Source organism: Mustelus asterias, chromosome 24 (genome assembly GCF_964213995.1).
Source record: "Mustelus asterias chromosome 24, sMusAst1.hap1.1, whole genome shotgun sequence".
Classification (NCBI taxonomy): Eukaryota; Metazoa; Chordata; class Chondrichthyes; order Carcharhiniformes; family Triakidae; genus Mustelus; species Mustelus asterias.
This window is the reverse complement of record NC_135824.1, coordinates 53,161,192-53,188,006: the sequence shown is the minus strand read 5'-3', so window position 1 is coordinate 53,188,006 and position 26,815 is coordinate 53,161,192. Positions and strand designations below refer to the sequence as shown.

At 50.0% G+C, this 26,815-nt stretch overlaps 1 protein-coding gene across 1 annotated transcript in view; it reads right to left on the bottom strand.

Annotated features, from left to right (window-relative positions):
* The window catches only part of sympk (symplekin), a 67,253-nt gene that overhangs the window by 27,137 nt on the left and 13,301 nt on the right, over positions 1-26,815 (bottom strand). Inside the window, 9 exon segments of the mRNA XM_078241730.1 lie at positions 1,102-1,183; positions 2,341-2,576; positions 5,889-6,036; positions 7,084-7,294; positions 8,230-8,380; positions 11,918-12,069; positions 15,731-15,970; positions 19,476-19,646; positions 23,644-23,893. Of these exon segments, the coding sequence (XP_078097856.1) occupies positions 1,102-1,183; positions 2,341-2,576; positions 5,889-6,036; positions 7,084-7,294; positions 8,230-8,380; positions 11,918-12,069; positions 15,731-15,970; positions 19,476-19,646; positions 23,644-23,893 (1,641 nt within the window).

Below are 26,815 nucleotides of genomic sequence, written 5' to 3'. Positions count from 1 at the left end.
AAATTCCCGACACGAAGGGGCAATTTAACACGGGCAATCCGCCTAAGTAGCACATCTTTCGGACTGTGGGAGGAAACTGGAGCAAGCGAAGGAAACCCACGCAGACACGGGGAGAACGTGCAGACTCCACACAGACCGTGACCCAATCTGAAAATCGAACCCGGGTCCTTGGTGCTGTGAAGCAGCAGTGCTAACCATTGTGCTACCATGTCGCCCCAACCTACAGTGCAGAAGGTGGCCATTTGGACCATCGAGCCTGCCCCGACAACAATCTCACCCAGGCCCTATCCCCGTAACCCCATGTATTAACAGTCTGAATCCCCCTGACACTAAGGGGCAATTTAGCATGGCCAATCAACCTAACCCGCCCAAGCCGGGAATCGAACCCGGGTCCCTGATTCTGTGAGGCAGCAGTGCTAACCATTGTGCTGAGTGGAAGAGAGGGAGAAATATGGTGGAGTTTATACTGTTTAACGTCAGAGATTTTAATATAATTGAAGAATAAATGAGGGCAGAAACCCTCGTCAGACCCCACTTGGAGTACAGTGCTCAGTTCTGGTCGCCTCACTATAGGAAGGATGTGGAAAAGATTGAAAGGGTGCAGAGGAGATTTACAAGGATGTTGCCTGGATTGAGTGGCATGCCTTATGAGGATAGGCTGAGGGAGCTCGGTCTTTTCTCCTTGGAGAGACGTAGGATGAGAGGAGACCTAATAGAGGTGTATAAGATGTTGAGTGGCATAGATCGGGTGGACTCTCAGAGGCTTTTTCCCAGGGTGGAAATGTCTGCTACGAGAGGACACAGGTTTAAGGTGCTGGGGGGTAGGTACAGGGGAGATGTTAGGGGTAAGTTTTTCACACACAGGGTGGTGGGCGAGTGGAATCGGCTGCCGTCAGTGGTGGTGGAGGCGAACTCAAGAGGGTCATTTAAGAGACTCCTGGATGAGTACATGGAGCGTAATAGGATGGAGGGTTATAGGTAGGTCTAGAAGGTAGGGATGTGTTCGGCACAACTTGTGGGCCGAAGGGCCTGTTTGTGCTGTTGTTTTTCCATGTTTCTAAACTGGATGGAATGGATCCGTGGCAGCACTGTGATGCGTACCTCATCCTCGCAGTATCTGCGGATCACCTCCAACGCACTGTCAGTTATAGAGGGAGCTTCCAGGACCAGCTTGGTGAACAGCCTAATAAAGGAAGATGCACGGTCAGCAAAATTATCATCGATAAATTACAGCAAACAAATACCCCACTTGCAGGAACTGTGAAGCACGCGCTGATCCTTGCTGCTTTCAGTGTTTGCTGATGCACTCACAGCACAAGACCAAACTGATGCCAATAGCCAGATAAAAATATCTTGCATTTGGAAAGCACCGTTATCAGAGTAACCTGGCCCCAACTTCATGGGAACATTTTCCCACAAAACTGGTTGGGTGAGAACGATAAGGCCATGGACAGAATTTAACACAATGAGGAGGATTTTAAAACCGAGTTGTTGGCCTGCAGAGGGGTGATGCTGGCACGAGTTGTGATACGGGCAACAGCTTCCTTTCCCGATGAGCTTAACTTTGCAGAGGTGGGAGGCCAGCCCGCTGAGCTGAAGGAAAATGAAGTCCATTCCCAACTTCCTGACCACCCAAAAATCAGCATTTTTCTGCTTCCAAGTGGACGGCGCAGTGGCACAGTGGTTAGCACTGCCGCCTCACAGTGCCAGGGACCCGGGTTAGATTCCCGGCTTGGGTCACTGCCTGTGCACGTTCTCCCCGTGTCTGCGTGGGTTTCCTTCGGGTGCTCCGGTTTCCTCCCACAGTCCAAAAGACGTGCTGGTTAGGGTGCATTGGCCGTGCTAAATTCTCCCTCAGTGTACCCGAACAGGGGCCGGAGTGTGGCGACTAGGGGATTTACACACTAACTTCATTGCAGTGTTAATGTAAGCCGACTTGTGACTAATAAATAAACTTTAACTTTACTACCCAGGCCAGCATTCCCAAGTCATTTGGACAATGGACTCTTATCCATTTAAAAGTGCTCCCAAAGGCTCACGGGACATAAGTAGTGCTGCACCCGCGAGCCACGCACACCACAAAGGTCACAGAATCCACCCCTGACCAATGGAACATATGTTTGTGGATAGCGATGGAGCAGGATTGAACTGTGAAGCACTCCCCGACCAAATAACCTACTGCCGAGGCTTGACCGAGACTGGTCGGCTTGGGCTGACATTACAGAACCCTGCCTCAGTCAGAGTCAGAACTCGAGGGGAGCGGGGAAAGCTGCAAAAGCAGCAAGGGGGTTACCAGCCGCAGGCGACGAGGGTGGATTCCACCAACATTAAGATACTGACCCGTCCTTTTGATCTGGTTTCTCCTGCAACCCCGACAGCAGGCTGGTCAGACACTCGTCGTAATTCTTCAGGCTGCCGCTGGGCCACTGGCCGAGGTACAGGTTGTATTCCTGGTACAGCCAGGCAAAGGCAAGGTCGACGCGGCTCCGGATATCCTCCAGGATAAAGTCCATCATCTTGCCTTTCATCTTCCCGTCAAACTGCGTCACAAGGCGTGCCAGAATCTTCACTCGAATCTGGATGTGGAGAATTAAACAGTTAACACAATGCAACACGAACAGCAGTGCATCTGTTCGGGGGGGAGTGCAACTCATTGGCAAACTGAGTATTTCCAACAAAACCTCTGCTAATCTTCTCTGTGTCGTTCCAATTTTAGTATAGGTAACGACTGCTGTTACCCATCACTCCCAATGTTGCAAATTACCAACCACATCGTTGCCTTTCGTTAAACTCAACGCAAACTGGAGGAACAGCATCTCATCTTCCAGTGAGGCATGTTACAGCTTCCGGTCTCAACATCAAGGGACGAAATAGAAAGGGTCGAGAGCTTCAAGATTTTAGGTGTCCAGATCACCAACAACCTGTCCTGGTCCCCCCGCATGCCGACACTATAGTTAAGAAAGCCCACCAACACCTCTACTTTCTCAGAAGACTAAGGAAATTTGGTATGTCAGCTACGACTCTCACCAACTTTTACAGATGCACCATAGAAAGCATTCTTTCTGGTTGTATCACAGCTTGGTATGGCTCCTGCTCTGCCCAAGACCGCAAGGAACTACAAAAGGTTGTGAATGTAGCCCAATCCATCACGCAAACCAGCCTCCCATCCATTGACTGTCTACACTTCCCGCTGCCTTGGCAAAGCAGCCAGCATAATCAAGGACCCCACACAGCCCAGACATTCTCTCTTCCACCTTCTTCCGTCAGGGAAAAAGATACAAACGTCTGAGGTCACGTACCGACCGACTCAAGAACAGCTTCTTCCCTGCTGCTGTCAGACTTTTGAATGGACTTACCTTGCATTAAGTTGATCTTTCTCTACATCCTAGCTATGACTGTAACACTACATTCTGCACTCTCTCCTTTCCTTCTCTATGAATGGTATGCTTTGTCAGTATAGTGCGCAAGAAACAATACTTTTCACTGTAAATACATGTGACAATAATAAATCAAATCAAATACAACAACTCCAGATGATTAGCTCTACCCCACCTCGACCCCTTCATTTTCATTTCATTTACTTACTGATCTCGACCTTTTACGATTTTATTCATTTTTCTTCCCCCCCCTCACTCTTTCCCCCTACTGTATCCCCCCTTTCTCTAAACGTTACCTCTCTCCCACCCATCCGGGTGCTCCGGTTTCCTCCCACAGTCCAAAGATATGCAGGTTAGATGCGTTGGCCATGCTAAATTGACCCTAGTGTCAGGGGATTAGCAGGGGAATTATGTGGGGTTACAGGAAAAGGGCCTGGGAGGGATTGTGGTCGGTGCAGACTCGATGGGCCGAATAGCCTCCTTCTATAATTCTATGAAATTCTCTGGAGCTGAGAAGAATGAGAAGTGATTTCACTGAAAGGTATAAAACTCTTTGCGGGTTTGGTAGATGAATGCCGAGAGACTGTTTCCATCGGCTGGCGAAATCGAAGGCTAGGGCACAGTCTCAAGATAAAGGATCGACCATTTCAGGCTGAGGTGAGAAGAAACATCTTGAGGGGTATTGATAGAGTGGATTCTCAGAGGCTTTTACCCAGGGCTGGAATGGTTGCCACAAGAGGTCACAGGTTTAGGGTGCTGGGGAGTAGGTACAGAGGAGATGTTAGGGGTAAGTTTTTCACTCAGAGGGTGGTGGGTGCGTGGAAGCGGCTGCCGGTAGTGGTGGTGGAGGCGGATTCGAGAGGGTCTTTTAAGAGACTTTTGGATAAGTTCATGGAAGTTAGTTAGATAGAGGGTTATAGGTAAGCCTAGTAGGTAGGGACATGTTCGGCGCAACTTGTGGGCCGAAGGGCCTGTTTGTGCTGTAGCTTTTCTATGTTCTATCTTCATTCAGAGGGTTGTGAATCTGCAATTTTCTAAGGTAGAGATGTTAAAGTTTAATTAATTGTCACAAGTTGGCTTACATTAACACTGCAATGAAGTTGTGAAAATCCCCTAGTCGCCACACTCTGGTGCCTCTTCGGGTCAATGCACCCTAACTAGCACATAGAACAAGAACAAAGAACAAAGAACAAAACAGCACAGGAACAGGCCCTTCGGCCCTCCAAGCCCGCGCCGCTCCCTGGTCCCAACTAGACCATTTTTTTGTATCCCTCCATTCCCACTCCGTTCATGTGGCTATCTAGATAAGTCTTAAACGCTCCCAGTGTGTCTGCCTCCACCACCTTGCCCGGCAGCGCATTCCAGGCCCCCACCACCCTCTGTGTAAAATACGACCTTCTGATATCCGTGTTAAACCTCCCCCCCCTCACCTTGAACCTATGACCCCTCGTGAACGTCACCACTGATCTGGGAAAAAGCTTCCCACCGTTCACCCTATCGATGCCTTTCATAATTTTATACACCTCTATTAGGTCACCCCTCATCCTCCGTCTTTCCAGTGAGAACAACCCCAGTTTACCCAATCTCTCCTCATAACTAAGCCCTTCCATACCAGGCAACATCCTGGTAAACCTCCTCTGCACTCTCTCTGAAGCCTCCACGTCCTTCTGGTAGTGTGGTGACCAGAACTGGGCGCAGTATTCCAAATGCGGCCGAACCAACGTTCTATACAGCTGCAACATCAGACCCCAACTTTTATACTCTATGCCCCGTCCTATAAAGGCAAGCATGCCATATGCCTTATTCACTACCTTCTCCACCTGTGACGTCACCTTCAAGGATCTGTGGACTTGCACACCCAGGTCCCTCTGCGTATCTACACCCTTTATGGTTCTGCCATTTATCGTATAGCTCCCCCCTACGTTAGTTCTACCAAAATGCATCACTTCGCATTTATCTGGATTGAACTCCATGTGCCATTTCTTTGCCCAAATTTCCAGCCTATCTATATCCTTCTGTAGCCTCTGACAATGTTCCTCACTATCTGCAAGTCCAGCCATTTTTGTGTCGTCCGCAAACTTACTGATCACCCCAGTTACACCTTCTTCCAGACTGTGGGAGGAAACTGGAGCACCCGGAGGAAACCCACGCAGATATGGGGAGAACGTGCAAACTCCACACAGACAGTGACCCAAGCCGGGAATCGAACTCAGGTCCTTGGCGCTGTGGGGCAGCAGTGCTAACCACTGTGCCACCGTGCCGTCCACTGTTTTTTAAAAAGTTAATTCACTTGTTCAGTTGTTGTGTATTGGGAGCGGGAGATTTTTGGACACTACGAGGAAAGTGGAGTTGATGTGGAAATGCAGCCAATTTATTGAATTGTACAAAGAGGACTGTATGGTCTACTCCTGCTCTTATTTCCAACATTTTCCCCCTCTCCTTCGCCGTCACCCTGGCCACACAAAGAAGCAGAGAGGGGCCGAGGCCACACTTTGAAGAAATACACAATACCGGCCCTGCTCCGCCTCTCGCCACCGCTTTCTCCGCTTTGAGGATGCGCTGCACCGCTCCCAGCTTCAGCTTGTCAATCTTATCCACCGGCAGCTGCTGAACAACATCGCCCAGTCGGAAAACCTTCTTCCGTCCACTCTGCCCTGGCCTGAAAAACAACACATACCCAATCAGCCGTGAAAACATGAGGCAGCGTGCCCAGGGGTTACAAGTCGGTACAGCTCACACATCCGGTTAGGACAATGCAGCTTCGGAATCATGTTACCGTGACAGGACAGTGTCTAGTTGCAAATGACTCGGAACTGGGGGATGCTCTGATAATGCTACCAATACACTGGAGGCTGGTGGTTGAAAGCCAAGCTGATAATGTAACAAATGCACAGAGCCCTCCAAGGCCTTACCTTCAGTCCTACTACCTAATGTAGGAATGTAGCCCAATCCATCACGCAAACCAGCCTCCCATTCATTGACTCTGTCTACACTCCCTGCTGCCTTGGCAAAGCAGACAGCATAATTAAGGACCCTACACACCCCGGACATTCTCTCTTCCACTTTCTTCCGTCAGGAAAAAGATACAAAAGTCTGAGGTCACGTACCAACTGACTCAAGAACAGCTTCTTCCCTGCTGCTGTCAGATTTTTGAATGGACCTACCTCGCATTAAGCTGCTCTTTCTCTACACCCTAGCTATGACTGTAGCACTACATTCTGCACTCTCTCGGTTCCTTCTCTATGAACGGTATGTTTTTGTTTGTATAGCGCGCAAGAAGCAATACTTTTCACTGTATGTTAATACATATGACAATAATAAATCAAATCAAACCTTCAGAGAGATCTCTGCACCTCGTACACGGACCTCTTTAATGTTCTCCGTGTGTCAATTTCCACCTTGAATGGCTGTGCCTTCAGCCGTCGAGGCTCTAAGCTCTGGTACTCCCACCCTTAACCTCTCCAATTTGCTCCCACCTCTTGGGCCAAGCCTTTAGTCACTTATCTACCTTGTCTGCATTTCAAATGGTGTCTGATGATATTCTGCTGAAGCACCAATGGAATGCTCCCTTACATTAGAAGGTGCTGTACGGATGTGTAAACGTTTTTGGGCTTATCTGTAGGACACATCCCAATTCATACTCCGGCTCCTGTACAAGGCGCTCGGTCGAGTGTCCACTTCTCAGACTGGTGCACCAACTACCTACCTTGATTGACTTGATTGCAAAATGGGTTCCGCTCGACGCTTTGCTTGTATCTCCCCTTCCTTTGTGGGTTGTGTAAAAGGTGCGCCAACCACCGAGATGGCTTGGCCTTGCCTCAGCGCGGAGTACCGCCGCTTGATAACTAGCCCCTCGCTTTTAACTTCTTTCCCGTGTTTCACGTCCTCATCTGACTGGAGCTTTATCTGGTCAACCCCTGAGGGAAAGGCAGGCAGACAATAAAGACAAATATAAATCCACCCAAAATGAATCCAGTCAGCACTGCCACAAAAGTCTGGCAAGTTTACACTACTCGCCTTAATTTGAGCACAGAATCCAGGGGGGCACAGTGGTTAGCACTCACAGCACCAGGACCTGGGTTTGATTCCCGGCTTGGGTCACTGTCTGTGTGGAGTTTGCATGTTCTCCCCATGTCTGCGTGGGTTTCCTCTGGGTGCTCCGGTTTCCTCCCACACTCCAAAAAAAAAATGTGCACATAGATGAATTGGCCGTGCTAAATTCTCCCTCAGTGTACCCGAACGGGCGCCGAAGTGTGGCGACTCGGGGATTTTCACAGTAACTTCATTGCAGTGTTAATGTAAGCCGACTTAAAAATCATAGAAACCCTACAGTGCAGAAAGAGGCCATTCGGCCCATCGAGTCTGCACCGACCACAATCCCACCCAGGTCCTACCCCCATATCCCTACATATTTTACCCACTAATCCCTCTAACCTACACATCTCAGGACACTAAGGGGCAATTTAAGCATGGCCAATCAACCTAACGTGCACATCTTTGGAATGTGGGAGGAAACCGGAGCACCCGGAGGAAACCCACGCAGACACGAGGAGAATGTGCAAACTCCACACAGACAGTGACCCGAGCCGGGAATCGAACCCAGGTCCCTGGAGCTGTGAAGCAGCAGTGCTAACCACTGTGCCACCGTGCTGCCCATGTGACCACTAAATGAATAAAAATTAAATAAAAATTAAGGTTGCACTCCAATGATAGAGTATGCTGTGCTGTCAGAGTGGAGACATTGCTCTCAGGTAGACTTAACATATCCCATAACCTCAAGAGCAGGACGATCCTCCCCGGTGTCCTGTACAATATTCATCTCTCAAAACCAACATCACTGAAAGAAGGTTACCTGGTCCGAGACCTGCCGATGTCATCTGCGTGGCCATGAGTCGGGCTAAGTGTTTAATCTGGGCGTCTGTCCCTGCCGACTCCACTGGTGTGTAGGTGGCCTGGAAGGAGGCCGGCATCACATCTGGCAGGTATACCATGCTGATCAAAACCTGAGACACACAGAGAGCGGAAGCTTACCACCACATGGTCCCACACTACACGCAACTGTCAACGCGGTTGGTTGGTCAAGCATCAGAAAAACCTGCAGCCCCACAAGGAGATTCCTACAGAAACAGGCCATTCGGCCCAACCAGTCTGAGCTGGTGTTACCACCCACACGGTAGTACGCCCAGTCGAATGTTCTTGCTCCATCCCCATTCCCTTCCACCAGGATTTACACAGCCCCTCTAAAATCCCTGTTGAAGTGCGGAAACGATGTCTGCTTGAATCACCAACTCAAGAAGCACAATTCACAGCATCGCAACGGTGTGTGGAAACATTTCCCACCTTTTTTCCCCCCCAGACCTCTTCCATTCCATCTTATCATAGAATCCCTACAGAGCAGGAGGAAGCCATTAGGCCCATCGGGTTTGCACTGACTTTACGAAAGAGCATCTTGCTCACTGGGCAGCACTTACTGGGCAATCCTAAGTGTTCTAATAGCTACACTAGCAACCGATTTAAGATAACCGGTCCAGCTCGTAACGTGGCTCATTTACACCTGTTAGGAGTGGCACATCGTCTCCCACTCCCTCGCTCTGTCTCTCCCTCCCAAGTGGAGAGAGAATGAGGATGTGGAACTTCTCTCACTGTGGATTGAGCACATCTATGTTCCAAGATGGCGCCGGCACGTGGCGACTCTTTGCGTGCTATGTTTGGTATGATTTGTATGGCTAGCACGCAAAACAATAATTTTCACTGTATCTCAGTACGTGACAATAGATCAAATACATTTGTATACAGAGACCTTGTCCTTTGCAAACAAAAGGAATGCCTTGAAGCCTTGCATCTTTTGAATTACTTAGGAACCTATAGTTCCTCGTCACTTTCTCTATCACAAATTCTCATCCACAGCCAACCAATCAGCACCCATTTGTCTTGTGGTACAAGTTGCCGTGAAGATTAGAAATTTGGTGTTGTGTTTGTCCTGATGACTAGAAGACAAAAAGCTTCTGTGACTTAAATATTTAGTAATTTAATTCTTCAAGATTTCAAAATGAACTCTCCCAAACATTTTAAAACTAGCTTGGTCTCCCTTTGTGAAAATACTGCATTGGTCACTCGCTAGTCTCAACCACTAGGCAGACCCCCAAAATATATTTCCTGGGGCTTCCACTATTTTTTTGTAATTCATTCTCGGGATGTGGCTGTTGCTGTCTGGGCCAGCATTTATTGCCCATCTCTAATTACCCTTGAACTGAGTGGCATGCTAGACCATTTCAGAGGGCAATTAGGAGTCAACTATTCCTTCCCTAAAAGGAAGTCGCACGGGGCGGCATGATGGTTAGCATTGCTACCCCTCAGCGCCAGGGATCTGGGTTCGATTCCTGGCTTGGGTCACTGTCTGTGTGGAGTTTGCACATTCTCCCCGTGTCTGCGTGGGTTTCCTCCGGTTTCCTCCCACAGTCCAAAAGACGTGCTGATTAGATGGATTGGCCGTACTAAATTCTCCCTCAGTGTTACCCAAACAGGCACGGGAGTGTGGCGACTAGGGGATTTTCACAGTAACTTCATTGCAGTGTTAATGTAAGCCAACTTGTGACTAATAAATGAATTAAAGATCAGTGCACCAGATGGGTTTTTGCCAATCAACACAACATGCCACGATCACCATGACCTGCTTTCAATTGCAGATCTTATAAATGGAATTTGAATTCCACCAGCTGCTGCGTTGGGATTTGAACCCACGTCCCCAAAGAATTAGCAGGGCCTCTGGAGTATTAGTCCAGTGACAGCATCCCCTCACCGGGTGATATAATAAAGAGACTGGGATAAGCCAGGAAATTGTAGGCTCCTGGCTGTGTTCAGTTCAATCTTCTGAAGCAAGGCTCCAGACGGGTTGTTATGACAATCTGCAATAGTGATCGTTAACACTTTTAATTCCAGATTCAAATTTCACACGGTGGGATTGGAACCCACGTTCCGGAGCATCACCCTGGGTCTCTGCGTTGCCATGCCATTGCCTCCCCCCCCCCAATTCTCTCAGGATCCTCATGTGTAACCTATCAAGTCCCGGCACTGTCCTTCAGCTGAACTAATTTCTCTTGCTGTTTTAATTTATTCACTTTTAACCAATTCAGGGTCTACCTCCTCCCTACCTCCTTCTCTTTGGCACACGTGGTTGGGAGACTGGAATGGTGAGAGGATCTCAGGGACACAGGAACGGGATGAAGCCATGAGCCCCCCCCCCAATCAATGGGGTTATGACTGATCCGAGACCTATACCCACTTGTGCCCCACTTCTCTTAATGCCTTTGCTCAACTAGAATCCAACAATCTCAGCTTTCAAACTGAATTGCCACTTGCAGAGGAGTTCAAACACCCCTCCCCATCTCAGTAAGTAGACATGTTTCTTAAATTCAATCTTGAAGGGCAGCACGGTGGCATAGTGGTGAGCACTGCTGCCCTTCAGCGCCAGGGACTTGGGTCCGGCTTGGGTCACTGCCTGTGTGGAGTCTACACATTCTCCCCGTGTCCCTGTGTGGGTTTTTTCTGGGTGCTCTGGTTTCCTCCCACAGTCCAAAGATGTGCAGGTTAGGTGGATTGGCCCTGCTAAATTGCCCCTTAGTGTCAGGGGGACTAGCGAGGATAAATTCACGGGGCTATGAGGATAGGGCCTGGAGGGATTATGGTCGGTGCTGACTCGATGGGGGCCGAATGGCCTCCTTCTGTACTGTAGGATTCTATGATTGTATGAAGTTTCAGACTATGCTCCCTAGTTCTAGACTTGCCAGCCAGCAGAAATAGTTTCCATCTACTCATAACACCTTTGATCAAATCACACCTAAATTACAAAGTATGCAACTCACATTTATGTAACCTCTCTTAGTTTCATCCCTGGTAGCAAAATCTACAATAAAAGCCAGGATGGGAATCTAGAACATGGGGACAGCCTCCGGCTGAGGGGATGAAAGTTTCGGACTGAGATGGGAGAGATTCCTTCACTTGAAGTCTTTTGGAATTTTCTATCCCAGAGGGTTGTGCATGCTCCATCATTGAATATATTTAAGGCTGGGGTATATTTAAGGCTGGGAAGTAGAGTTAAAGTCCAAGATTAGCTATGATCGTACTGAATGGTGGAGCAGATCCAATGATCAAGCGTGGGCCAAGCAGGGGCCAGTCTTCTTATTTCTCATGTTCGAATGGATCGGATGTCTTTCCTCCTCTGTGGCCATTCAAATATTTGAACAGCGTCCAAGTTCAGAGCCTCAAAATATGAATCATATACCATACCATGCTGGCAATTGGGATTGGCTTAGGGGTTTCAAAAAAAAAAGGGCGGCATGGACAAGTTGGGCCGAAGGGCCTGTTTCCACACTGTAAACCCCTATGACTCTACAGCGACAAATACAGGACACCGTTTCCGACAGCGATGCTCCTCGAGACAAGGTTTGCGAGTAGCTTAACTCATTCAACGCTCCACGGTTCCCAGCAACCCCAGGCGGGCAGAGTTTCAGTTGCCGCGGTCTGGTTAATCCAGAACTCACCAGATTTGCCACGTTTTCCGGCAAGAGCAGGGGCATCAGAAACTGGGCTGTGACATCGATGGCAGACTGCGTGTTCTGGGATGAGGATGGTTTAGACGTAGAAGGTGCCGCTTGCTCAATATCCTTGTCTTCGTCATCCTCGCCCATTTGCTCTGTCAGGGAAAACAGACAATCGGTCAACAGAATGAGGTAGAGAATCTGGTGAACTGGTGCGGTGATAATAATCTCTCCCTCACTGCCAACAAAACTTCAGGAAGCATAGAGGAGAACGCGTACCTGTCTACATCAATGGGGACGAAGTAGAAAGGGTCGAGTGCTTCAAGTTTTTAGGTGTTCGGATCACCAACAACCTGTCCTGGTCCCCCTATGCCGACACTATAGTTAAGAAAGCCCCACCAACGCCTCTACTTTCTCAGAAGACTAAAGAATTTGGCATGTTAGCTGCGACTCTCACCAACTTTTATAGATGCACCACAGAAAGCATTCTTTCTGGTTGTATCACAGCTTGGTATGGCTCCTGCCCAAGACCGCAAGGAACTATAATAGGTCATGAATGCAGCCCAATCCATCATGCAAACCAGCCTCCCATCCACTGACTCTGTCTACACGTCCCGCTGCCTCGGCAAAGACAGCCAGCATAATCAAGGACCCCCCACGCACCCCGGACATTCTCTCTTCCATCTTCTTCCGTCGGGAAAAAGATATAAAAGTCTGAGGACATGTACCAACCGACTCAAGAACAGCTTCTTCCCTGCTGCTGTCAGACTTTTGAATGGACCTACCTCACACTAAGTTGATCTTTCTCCGCACCCTAGCTATGACTTTAACACGACATTCTGCACTCTTTCCTTTCCGTCTCTATGAACGGTATGCTCTGTCTGCATAGCAGGCAAGAAACAATACTTTTCACTGTATGCTAATACACGTGACAATAATAAATCAAATCAAAGGCACAGTTTAGCTGTGCGGACAAAAACCAACAGTCAACCGTGGCTCAGTGGGTAGCATTCTCCACCTATGAGACTGCAGGTTGTGGGTTCAATTCCCACTCCAGAGACTCGAGCACATAATCCGGACACCAGTGTTCCGATGAAGCTCAGGATAACATTGAAGAACAGCACCATATCTTCCAATTAGCATTTAACATAGAATTCGACAATTTCAGCCCGTAATCTTCGTCTCTATTTTGTTTCCCTGGGTCTTTGCAGAATAGAATTCCTACAGTGCAGATGGAGGCCATTGAGCCCATCGCACCTGCACCGACAACAATCCCGCTCAGGCCCTATCCATGTAATCCCATGCATTTACCCTGTTAATCCCCCTGACACTAAGGGGCAATTTAGCATGGCCAATTGGGCAGCATGGTGGCACAGCGGTTAGCACTGGGGACCCGGGTTCAATTTCGACCTTACCATAGAAATCATAGAATATGGTACGGTCGAAATTGAACCTGGGTCCCCAGTGCTAACCACTGTGCCACCATGCTGCCCAACTGGCCATGCTAAATTGCCCCTTAGTGTCAGGGGGATTAACAGGGTAAATGCATGGGATTACATGGATAGGGCCTGAGCGGGATTGGTTGACTGTCGGCGTGGGTTTCCTCCCACAGTCCAAAGATAAAGTAAAAGTTTATTTATTAGCCACAAGTCGGCTTACATTAACACCGCAATGAAGTTACTGTGAAAATCCCCTAGTCGCCACACTCCGGCGCCTGTTCGGGTACACCGAGGGAGAATTTAGCATGGCCAATGCACCTAACCGGCACGTCTTTGGAGTGTGGGAGGAAACCGGAGCATCCAGAGGAAACCCACGCAGACACGAGGAGAACGTGCAGATTCCGCACAGTGACCCAAGCCGGGAATCGAACCCGGGTCCCTGGCGCTGAGAGTCAGCAGTGCTAACCACTGTGCCACCCATTTAGTTTTACTCCGATGTTAGTTTCTGCAGAGCAGCTGTCCATTATTCTGCCATTCACACCTTGTTCGAACTCATCACTCATTTCTTTACTTGTCCCACTCCCACTCTCGTTGGCCCCCAGACCAGCAACTCTTTTGCCACTGAAATCTCTCCCGTCTGCCACAGATCTTGTCTTTCCCACCCGTTCACTTGCTTAAAACCTTTTCGATCTCTAACTTTCCCCAGATCTGGCGAAAGGTCTGAAACATTAACATCTGTTTTCAACTCTTCACAGATGCTGCTGAGCATCCCCAGTTTTTATTTCAGCTTTGCATCATCTGCAGCTTTTTGTTTTTGGGTCGGACGCGACTGAGGGGGGGGGTTCACTATTTTGTGAATAGTGCTGGAAAGACTCAGCAGGTCTGGCAGCATCTGTGGAGAGAGAAATATAGAAACATAGAAGACAGGAGCAGGAGGTCATTCGGCCCTTCGAGCCTGCTCCGCCATTCATCACCATCATGGCTGATCATCCAACTCAATAGCCTCATCCTGCTTTCTCCCCATAACCTTTGATCTCATTCACCCCAAGTGCTATATCCAGCCGCCTCTTGAATACATTCAATGTTTTGGCATCAACAGGGAGGCACGGTAGCACAGTGGTTAGCACTGCTGCTTCACAGCTCCAGGGAACTGGGTTCGATTCCCAGCTTGGGTCACTGTCTGTGTGAAGTTTGCACATTCTCCCCATGTCTGCGTGGGTTTCCTCCGGGTGCTCCGGTTTCCTCCCACACTCCAAAGATGTGCTGGTTAGGTTGATTGGCCATGCTAAAATTGCCCTTAGTGTCCTGAGATGCGTAGGTTAGAGGGATTAGTGGGTAAATATGTAGGGATATGGGGGTAGGGCCTGGGTGGGATTGTGGTCGATGCAGACTCGATGGGCCGAATGGCCTCTTTGTGCTGTAGGGTTTCTATGATTCTAACAGTTAATGTTTTGTGTCTGATATGGAACATATTCAAATCCTGATCCACTAGAAACGTTAACTCTGTTCCTCGCTCCACAGGTGCTGCCGGATCCGCTGAGTATTTCCAGCCTCCTTTGTGTATATTTCAGGTTCCCATGCTGGATGAGCCACAGGACTTTGTTTTTAAACTGCAAAATTAAGCTCAGATCTCGAACGTGGTGGGTCAAAAGAGACATTACACCCTCAAAATCCTCAACGAAATGAGGATGGTGCTGGTCTGATTTTGGGTTATTTTGAAACTGGAAGTCAGTGGTTGGCACTGCTGCCTCACAGCGCCAGGGACCCAGGTTCAATTCTGGTCTGTGTGGAGTTTGCACGTTCTCCCCATGTCTGTGTGGGTTTCCTCCGGGCGCTCCGGTTTCCTCCCACAGTCCAAAGATATGCGGGTTAGGTGGATTGGCCATGCTAAATTGCCCCTTAGTGTCTAAAGATGTGTAGGTTAGGTGGATTGGCCATGCTAAATTGCCCCTTAGTGTCCAAAATGTGCAGGTTAGGTGGATTGGCCATGCTAAATTGCCCCTTAGTGTCCAAAATGTGCAGGTTAGGTGGATTGGCCATGCTAAGTTGCCCCTTAGTGTCCAAAGGTGTGCAGGTTAGGTGGATTGGCCATGCTAAATTGCCCCTTAGTGTCAGGGGGATTAGCAAGGTAAATAAATACGTGGGGTTACCGGGATAGGGTCTGGGTGGGATTGTTGTCAGTACGGGCTCGATGGGCCGAATGTCTGCACTGTGGGGATTCGATGATTCTATAGCTAAAAATGCCACAGCAGGAATGAGCCTGCAATTATAGGATGCACCAATGATGGGAAGTGGTCCCCATTCCACTCCATGGCTGGGGCATTAAGTGCCGAGGTGCAGCGCAAAATATTCTGCTATTAAAACAGTCCGCTCTTACCGATTTTGATTTTCTTCATGCCCTGGTCGACCTCCTCTCGGTGCCGTTTCCTCACATCCTTCAGGTTCGGCATGTTGCGGGCGATCTCCTGCTGCTGTGTGCCGAGGTCCAGGAGCAGGGTGGTGATCTGGGCGTGGAACTCGAAGGAGGACGGGTGCTTCAGCACGCTCAGGAGGTGCAGCTTCAAATTCTTCCGCACGCTACTGACCTGGGACTTGGCCAACGTCGGGGGCAGATTCGCTGAAATCAAAAGCAGGATGTGAAAAGGATGGCGGCTACTCGGGCTGACAAGCTGCTCCTCACAACCCGAACTCAGCTCGCCAGATAAATCTTTCTGCCACTGCACTTGCTCATCTTCCAGGCCAGGGGTTCTCAAAACTATTTTGGATGAAGGATCTCTTTGCAAATGGATAAGTGCGCCCAAATCCCAATACTCAAGTGACAACGCTGAATGTAAAGTCTTTTTTTTCAAACAAAACAATTATTTACCCACAAGGACGGCACGGTGGAACAGTGGGTAACACTGCTGCTTCACAGCGCCAGGGACCCGGGTTTGATTCCCGGCTTGGGTCACTGTCTGTGTGGAGTCTGCACGTTCTCCCCGTGTCTGCGTGGGTTTCCTCCGGGTGCTCCGGTTTCCTCCCACAGTCTGAAAGACATGCTGGTTAGGGTGCATTGGCCCGAACAGGTGCCAGAGTGTGGCGACTCGGGGAATTTCGCAGTAACTTCATTGCAGTGTTAACGTAAGCCTTACTTGTGACTAATAAATAAACTTTAAGATGGGGGTGCCTACTTCTCATTGCACAGTCGGTCTATGCCTTGCAGAGGGTATCGAGACAGGAGGAGCTCGAGGAGGACACAACACTGAAGGGACCAGGAAAGCAAAAGCTCAGAGCAGCAGCAGCACCCCCAGATTGGGGCAGGGGGTAAATCTGGAGGTCCAGGGGAAGCGGACAGCAGAAGACCTGGGGAAACAGGAGCCCCGGGCCAGCGAGATAAATCTGGCGCGAGGGGCAGACGGACAGACAGACTCTTATGAACAGGAGTTCTGGGGGTTTTCCGAGGAAGGTTAGGATCAGACAGACTAGATCCAGACAGAATGTTCCCAATGGTGAAGGAGTCCAGAACTAGGTGGTCATAGTTCGAGGATAAGGGGTAAACCTTTTCAGACTGAGGCGAGGAGAAATCTCTTCGCCCTGAGGGTGGTGAATGTGTGGAATTCACTACCTGAAGACGGGAATGGGTTAATGAATTCTAATAGTCAAAGTGTCAAAGTGAACTCTGTGATATTTAGAGATTGCGAGAGAAACACTGTAGAACTCATGTTTACGTTGGGGTGTTTTCATGCTCATGTATCCAAGAACAGATAAGAGTAGCAACTGTGGCATACAAGAGCATGTTTGTTCCTGGCTAATCTGTTCAGGAATGTGGCTAACCCGCCGGTAGCCATTTTGTGTTCTTTAAATTATGTACTGCTGTGTAACAATAGAGCCTACTTGGAGGCCTTCTGTGATCGGAAAATGATGCATTCATATATATTCATCATAACCTGGACCGATATACATTATACAAGTACCTACGAACATATATAAATTGTTGTATGCCAATTAACTTGTTTGTTCGAGACTGTAACCTTGTACGTTAGTGCGACGCCCCACAGGTGTCCGCAGAGGGCAACAACACTCGCGGCCTTGAGACAACCGTGAAGAAACCGCCAAGGCAGCAAGGTTCACACAATGGAAGACAAACCACAGCCTGGGAACCCGAGAGGCCTGGGACACTGCGGACGTGACGGGGGGAGGGGGTATAAATATATGTTCTTAAACCTGTATTTGCTGAGAGGTCTGAGGCCGTGTTAGGCATCGGGCGCCTCCCACAATTGTGCAAATAAACCACTGTATTTTGACCTACGACTAGTCTGAGGTATTTTTGCCGACAACGCTATCACAGTTGGCAGTTGAGGCCAAAATATCGGTGAGATTTCAAGCAGAAATTAGATATAGCTCTTAGAGCTCAAGGGATATGGGAGAAAAGCGGGATCATGGTATTGAATTTGATCAGCCATGATCAAAATGAATGGCAGAACAGGCTTGAAGGGCCTACTCCTGCTCCTGTTTTCCGTGCATGTTTGCATGTGATGTTCAGCTGAGGCCCTGATGGCACTGCAGAACAGATATAATAGAATGTCTGACACAATCGGAACAGGGGCAGGAGGGGTTCCCCCTTGTGTCCTGGCCAATGTTAGCCCCTCAGTGAACATTGCTTAAAAGTAAATGACCTGGTTGTGACTAATTGCTGTTTGAGAGAGGTTGTCGAATACAAAGTGGCTTCCATGTTGCCGACAGTACAAGTGACTATAAAATTGTGCAGGTTCGGTGGATCGGCCATGCTAAATTGATCCTTAGTGTCCCGAGATGTGTAGGTTAGAGTACTTAGCCATGGTAAGTGTGTGGGGTTACAGGAATAGGGAGTGGGAGGGGGCCTGGGTAAGATACACTGTCAGAGAAGGCTTGACGGGCCAAATGGCCTCCTTCTGCACTGTAGAGATTCGATGATTTCAAAGTAGTCCATTGGCTATAAGGTTCCTTGGAATGTCCTAAGATTATGTGTTGCGGAAAAGTAAATGATGAAGGCTGAGATTTTAATATGATTACGTAGTGGGGTTTCATAGAATCTCTACAGTGCAGAAGGAGGCCATTCAGCCCATCGAGCTGGCACTGACAACAATCCCACCCAAGCCCTACATCCATAACCCTACGTATTTACCTTGCCAAGCTCCCTGACGCTACGGTCAATTTAGCATGCCCAATCAATCCAACCCGCACATCTTTGGAGTGTGGGAGGAAACACACGCAGACACGGGGAGAATGTGCAAACTCCACACAGACAGTGACCCAAGGCCGGAATCGAACCCGGGTCCCTGGTGCTGTGAGACAGCAGTGCTAACCACTGTGCCATAGTGGTTAATAAGGAAATAAGATAAAATGGTTACAGGTTACTTTGCTACAGAGAACCAGCTTGACACTTTTTTACAAAGGATAGTATAGGACAGAATTCAAGCAGCAATTGACCTCTGTGTAACTTAGGCAGCAGAATTTCCGGCTGCACTTAGCAACTCGCAAAGATGTCTTTAGCGATAATGAAGTTTGGAGTCAAACAGCAAGAAGCGTTAGAGATAAGGGGGTAGTGATATCAAGATGAGTTGGAAGTGTCTGCAGCGGATGCAAGGGTAAATGGGTGACTCGAACAAATGTACCTGTTTTTGTAAAACCTTAAACAATGTCTGCGTATGTGCGAAGCATGGAATGAATGTGCAAAGTTTATTTATTGCCACAAGTTGGCTTACATTAACAAGGCAAGAAGTTACTGTGAAAATCCCCTAGTCGCCACACTCCGGCGCCTGTTGGGCTACATTGAGGGAGAATTTAGCACGGCCAATGCACCGGACTTTGGGAGGAAACCAGAGCACGTGCGGACTCCGCACAGTGACCCAATCCTAGAATCGAACCCAGGCCCCTGGCGCTGTGAGGCAGCAGTGCTAACCACTGTGCCGCCATGTAGTTTAGCTGTAAACACCAGAGTCTGCCTCAGATGCCTTTCTCTGAGTTAGTGCTCCCCCTACCTATGCCCGAATAAACAATCATAACCTGCGCTGAGTCTCCTGTGATTAGCGTGAAAGAAATCAGCGATAACACGTGAAAGTCCTGATAGAACTGCGAATCTTTCTTTCCGTCAATGTCCTCACCATGAAGGGTCTCATATGCCTGGATGACCTCTGACATGTACATTGGCCGTTGTCTAGCGATGGTTGCCAAGGAGCCCAGTGCAGCAGTCAGATTGATACTGGAAATGGCGGGATGTACCATGAACTTCAGGAGTTGATCCAGGGCTATTTTACCCTCTTCCTGAAGACTGTCTGGAAAAGATGACGACAAATTATCAGCAATACTATCATCCTTAGCAGAAAGCTCCAGGTTGGGAGGCTCGAGACACCACAGAATTGTTACAGCACAGAAGGAGGCAATGTTATAACTCTCTTATTCACAGACCAAAGGAGCAATCTATAGCCTGTCATTCCTTAACCTATTATCCACATATTATGATTTATTCCAGAGAACACTGGTACAGACTTTCTTTTCCTACCCCCACATTGGTGAAAACTGGTCCTTGTATAAGCTTAAGAATAATTCCCCGATCTTGTAGAATCCTTACAGTGCAGAAGGAGGCCATTCGGCCCATTGAGTCTGCACCAACAACAATCCCACCCAGGCCCATTCCCCGTAACCCCACATAATTACCCTGCTAATGCCCCCGAAACTAGGGTCAATTTAGCATGCCCAACAACCTAACTCGCACATATGTACCCCGCTAATCCCTCTAATCTACGCATCCCGGGACACTAAGTGCCAATGTAGCACGGCCAATGCACCCTAACCCACACATCTTTGGAGTGTGGGAGGAAACCAGAGCACCCGGAGGGAAACCCACATAGACACGGGGAGAACGCGCAGACTCCGCACAGACAGTGACCCGAGCCGGGAATCGAACCCGGGTCCCTGGCGCTGTGAGGCAGCAGTGCTAACCACTGTGCCGCCGGGCCACCCAAATTTTCCCAATTAGAACCAGCAATTCTCATCTACAACTCGAGCATGCACTTCACTGCGACAGAATTGTCCCATTAGCAGACCATTCAGCCCATCTTGGCTGCAACAGCTCTCCAAGTCCCCGATGTCATTCCCCTCCCTTCTCCCTGTATCCCTGCATGTCATGTGTGTGTTTTTTTAAAACAAACTTGCAACTCTAAATGTTGAAATCTAGTGCGGAACACCAGAGCATTCCTTTTCAGTAAATGGTGGATGCTGCAGTCCTCTGCTCCGAATGCCTCCCACCCTCCACAGAATCCTGTTTCTTTGGGGGCTAATTTTATCTGCCCAAGACAGCGTTACAAAGGCCAGAGCATTTCAGCAGGTAGCCCAATATAGGGAGAGAGCAGATGGGCGGAACAGTGGGTTAGCACTGCTGCCTCACAGCACCAGAGACCCGGATTCAATTCCAACCTTGGGTCACTGCCTGTGTGGAGTTTGCACATTCTCCCCGTGTCTGCGTGGGTTTCCTCCGGGTGCTCCGGCTTCCTTCCACACTCTGAAGATGTGCAGGTTCGGTGGATTGGCCATGCTAAATTGCCCCTTAGTGTCCCAGGATGTGCAGGTTAGGTGGGGGCATGGCCATGCTAAATTGTCCCTTAGTGTCAGGGGGATTAGCAGGGGAAATGCATCGGGTTGTGGGGATAGGGCCTGGGTGGGTTTGTGGTCGGTGCAGAGTTGATGGGCCGAATGGCCTCCTCCTGCACTGTAGGGATTCTAAGATTCTATGCAAGAGAATTGATGAAAAGAACTGGGCCAGTGTGATGGCGGGGGGAGATGGGGGACTGTGGTAGGATTTTTAAATAATGCAACAGTTTATGGCCTTCAATGCAATGTTTGCAAACCGGGTGAGGCAGATTGAACAGTTACTGCTGGGGAAAGGACTGGGGTGGGGGGGGGAGGTGGGGAGTGGTGGGACGAGCCTGCACTGACAACAATCCCACCCAGGCCCTATCCACATAACCCCACATTATTTACCCTGTTAATCCCCCCTGACACTAAGGGCCAATTTAGCACAGCTAATGCCCCTAACCTGCACATCTTTGGAGCGTGGGAGGAAGCCAGAGCACCCGGAGGAAACCCACACAGACACGGGGAGAACGTGCAAATTCCACACAGTCACCGAAGGCTGGAATCGAATCTTGGTCTCTGACGCTGTGAGGCAGCAGTGCTAACCACTGTGCCATGTGACGTTCATAAATAGCCATCTTGTTTCAACTTTCTCATGTTGGTTTTGACTTTATGCCACTGTGCCAGTGACGGTCATGCACGTGCATTGACGTTCAGATGCATTTTCATAGTACTTGGTGCCTTTGTTTTCCCAAACTCTTCCTTAAAGTTGGAGTTTCTATGCCCCTCATAATGGCAGAAGAATGTAAATGTCGTCTACAACCGGTTGAGTACAAAATTCTGGGTTATTTTGGTAAAAATAGGATGATAGGAACCAATCCCACACTGTTCTGGAAGAATGAGTTCCGAGTTACGACTTAAGACACGGTTCTCAGGAACTAATTCATAGAATCCCTACAGTGCAGAAGGCCATTCAGCCTTCGAGTCTGGAACGACAATCCCACCGAGGCCCTATCCCTGTAACCCCACATATTTACCCTGCTAATCCCTCTAACTTACGCATCCCAGGACACTAAGTGACAACTTAGCATGGCCAATGCACCCCAACCCACATATCTTTGGAGTGTGGGAGGAAACTGGAGCACCTGGAGGGAAACCCACGCAGACACGGGGAGAACGTTCAGACTCCACACAGACAGTCCCAAGCCGGGAATCGAACCTGGGTCTCTGGCGCTGTGAGGCAGCAGTGCTAAGCACTGTGCCACCGTGCCGCCCCTGCCGTCCTCAGACTAATTGAGCCATTAAGTTAAAGTTTATTTATTAATCACAAGTAAGGCTTACATTAAGACTGCAATGAAGTTACTGTGAAATTCCCCCAGTCGCCACACTCCGGCGCCTGTTCGGGTCAATGCACCCTAACCAGCACGTCTTTCAGACTGTGGGAGGAAACCGGTGCACCCGGAGGAAACCCACGCAGACACGGGGAGAATGTTATATCTTCATAGAACCATAGAAAATTACAGCTCAGAAACAGGCCTTTTGGCCCTTCTTGTCTGTGCCGAACCATTTTTTGCCTAGTCCCACTGACCTGCACTTCATATCCCTCCACACCCCTCTCATCCATGAACCCGATAGAACCACAAGTTGGGCCAAAGGGCCTATAATTTGATGTTCCAAGTTTCCTTGGTGCTTCTGTTCAGGCTCCTTTTTGGGGAGCTGCCCCTTTTATCCCTGAGTTAATTTATTTGGTTTATCCTAACCATCTTTGGACTTTTTCCAGAAACCCATGCAGACACGGGGAGAACGTGCAGACCCCACACAGACAACGACCCGAGCCGGGAATCGAACCCGGATCCCTGTGGCTGTGAGGCAGCAGCTCTAACCTGCTGCGCCAGCCCAGTCCGCTGATTGGATTTAATCCAGAAAATTGCTGAGCCACAAAGGCTGTTCAGATGCCTTTTGTGGATCGGGTGAGCTAGAGCAGATTAAAAGTGGAGAGAACTGGCCTTCTGCTCACTCATTTCTATTCAGCAACCCTTGTTGGAGCACCTGGAGGGAACCCACGCAGACACGGGGAGAACGTGCAGACTCCACACAGACAGTGGCCCAAGGCCGGAATCGAACCCGGGTCCCTGGCGCTGTGAGGCAGCAGTGTTAACCACCGTGCCGCCCATGAGGCATTACTCCGAGGACTGCCTGCGGCCATCAAGAAATCAAACCGGGACTTCAGTTGAAACTGATGGCAATGAGAACGTGAAACCCGCTACCTCCAAGAACAGCTGAGGCGGGCAGTTCAGAGGCATTTGAGAAGCTAGATAAGCCAATTAGGGGGAAGGGAATAAAGGGTTCCATGGACAGAGTTAGTTAAAGGAGGATAGGAGACTCAGTGGAGCATAAGCGTAGCACGGAATCAATAGGCAACTTCTGTGCTCAAAGTTCTACATTATCCACACAAAGCCCATTGGCACTCACTCCAATTCTAAACCATGCGTTACCCACCAGGCTGCCAACACTCCACTATGCTCAACCGGACAGTAGACCAAGTAGAATAGACCACCAAACATCCATCCTTTGGAACCGATCTCACATCCAAGCCAACAATTGGAAGAGTAGAAGCTTTGAAACTACGGCAAGATCATTAGCCTAACTTTTGACTGGTTGCTTTTGAAGCAGTAACAAGTGGTTCTGCGGGATACCCACTGGCATTGATGTATGAGTGATCCTTCACAATGCGATCCAGGCTAATGTCGTTCTCCTGCCGCTTGGGGATATCCGAATCCGGGGTGCGAGCCGACAGCGTGATAATCAGACTCTCGATGAACTTGATGGCGTGAGTGCGGATCCCATCGTTATCAGAGTCCAGCATCAGCACTATATCGTCCTGCATGCTACTCACCATGTCCCAGCACGCCTCCTGCATTTCGCTGATAACCCTCGACTTCACCACCCACTGAGGAGAGAAAAGAACCACAGGTTAAAACATCTGCAGAAGCAAAAGTACACAGGAGGGGCAGCACTGTGGTTGGCAACTGCCGACTCACAGCGCCAGGGACCCGGGTTCGATTCCCGACTTGGGTCACTGTCTGTGTGGAGTCTGCACATTCTGTCCCGTGTCTGCGTGGGTTTCCTCCAGTTTCAACAAAGAACAAAGAAAATTACAGCACAGGAACAGGCCTTGCACCGACCATGCTGCCCGACTGAACTAAAACCCCCTACCCTTCCGGGGACCATATCCCTCTATCCCCATGCTATTCACGTATTTGTCCAGACGCCCCTTAAAAGTCACTACCGTATCTGCTTCCACTACCTCCCCACCCGGCAGCGAGTTCCAGGCACCCACCACCCTCTGTGTAAAAAATCTGCCTCGTACATCTCCTTTAAACCTTGCCCCTCGCACCTTAAACCTGTGGCCCCCCGAGTAATTGACTCTTCCACCCTGGGAAAAAGCTTCTGACTATCCACTCTGTCCATGCCTCTCATAATCCTCCCACAGTCTGAAAGACGTGCTGGTTAGGGTGCATTGGCCGTGCTAAATTCTCCCTCAGTGTACCCGAACAGGCGCCAGAATGTGGCGACTAGGGGATTTTCACAGTAACTTCAGTGTGAATGTAAGCCTACATGTGACACTAATAAATAAACTGAACTATAAACCTGCACATGTGGTGTGTTACACTCAAGGAATCTGGGTTGCTCTGGTAAGCTGTACTTTTACGTGCATGTGGTAGCCTGGAGTTATCAATTGTGATGACAGAGGGTTCGATATTCTTTCCATCATATGGCTGACCAGGATTCTCTCCCCTTCTTACGTCTAGCCATTGGTGAGTGCTGGAAGGATTTGAAGGTTGATGTTCAACCCCATTACGGACGTACCTTCCTTGGCTATCGGGTCCCACCTCAAAGCCGGAGCTTCTGGCTCAGAGGCAGGAGCGCCGATCCACTGGGCCACAAGATGTCCTATTCAGATCTCTGGGAATTAGCATTTTTTTAACGACAGCTTTTAAGGTACTAGAACACCCCAAGAGGTTGTCAAACAAACTTTCACACCAAGCCACAAGAGGCTGAGGGGACAGGAGTGGAGAGATGTCGAACTTTGGGGAGGGAATTCCAGAACTTCGGGCCTAGGCAGCCAAAGGCACAAATGCCATTGGTGGAGCAAGGAAACGAAATTGGGGAAAATAATCAGTGAAAACAGCCACGGAGATGTTTACCTTATGTAACAACTCTTACTAACACGGCTTTTGTTGAAACAGGTGCAGTACATGGGTAGAGGGAGATAACTTTGTCCCACACAATGGTGGGATATTTTCTCACACGTCATAGAATCATAGAATCCCTACAGTGCAGAAGGAGGCCATTCGGCCCATCGAGTCTGCACCGACCACAATCCCATCCAGGCCCTACCCCCACATATTTACCCGCTAATCCCTCTAACCTATGCATCTCAAGACTCTAAGGGGCAATTTTTAACCTGGCCAATCAACCGAACCTGCACATCTTTGGACTGTGGGAGGAAACCGGAGCACCCGGAGGAAACCCACGCAGACACGAGGAGAATGTGCAAACTCCACACAGACAGTGACCTGAGCCAGGAATCGAACCCGGGACCCTGGAGCTGTGAAGCAGCAGTGCTAACCACTGTGCTACCGTGCCGCCGGTCTGAGGTTATTTGTTCAGTTAAACAACTAGGTGGGTAAAAGGGCAAGTACACAAATAAGGGAGGAACACAGAGGATGGGCAGGCACCGGGGACAGGGTGAGGGGCCTCAACGAGTCGACACAGAAGCTGGGAAATTCCAGGGAGACAAGAGACAGGTAAGCAGCTGGGTGGGGCGGGGGGGGTCAATGCTCCCCCACACAGGCAGCAACTAGCGCCTACCCCCCCCCCCCCCCACCCCGATCAGCATCCAGCTCCCCCCACACACACACACCAGCAGCCAGCTCCTCACCCCCCACACACACCAACAGCCAGCTCCACCCCCCACACACACACCAGCAGCCAGCTCCTCCCCCCCACACACACACCAGCAGCCAGCTCCTCCCCCCCACACACACACCAGCAGCCAGCCCTCCCCCCCACACACACACCAGCAGCCAGCTCCTCCCCCCACACACACACCAGCAGCCAGTACCTCCCCCCACACACACCAGCAGCCAGCTCCTCTCCGCCCCTCACACACACCAGCAGCCAGCTCCTCCCCCCACCCACCAGCAGCCAGCTCCTCCCCCCACACACACCAGCAGCCAGTACCTCCCCCCACACACACCAGCAGCCAGCTCCTCCCTGCCCCCACACACCAGCAGCCAGTACCTCCCCCCACACACACCAGCAACCAGCTTCCCCACCTACACACACACACCAGCAGCCAGCTCCTCCCCGCCCCCCACACACACATGCAGCCAGCTCCTTCCCCCACACACACGAGCAGCCAGCTCCTCCCTGCCCCCCACACATACCAGCAGCCAGCTCCTCCCCCCACACACACCAGCAACCAGCTTCCCCACCCCCACACACACACAAGCAGCCAGCTCCTTCCCCCTCACACACCAGCAGCCAGCTCCTCCCTGCCCCCACACACACCAGCAGCCAGCTCCTCCCTGCCCCCACACACCAGCAGCCAGTACCTCCCCCACACACACCAGCAACCAGCTTCCCCACCCACCCACAAGCAGCCAGCTCCCTCCCCCACACACCAGCAGCCAGCTCCTCCCTGCCCCCCACACACACCAGCAGCCAGCTCCTCCCCCACACACACCAGCAGCCAGCTCCTCCCTGCCCCCACACACCAGCAGCCAGTACCCCCCCACACACACCAGCAGCCAGCTCCTCCCCGCCCCCCACACACACACCAGCAGCCAGCTCCTCCCTGCCCCCA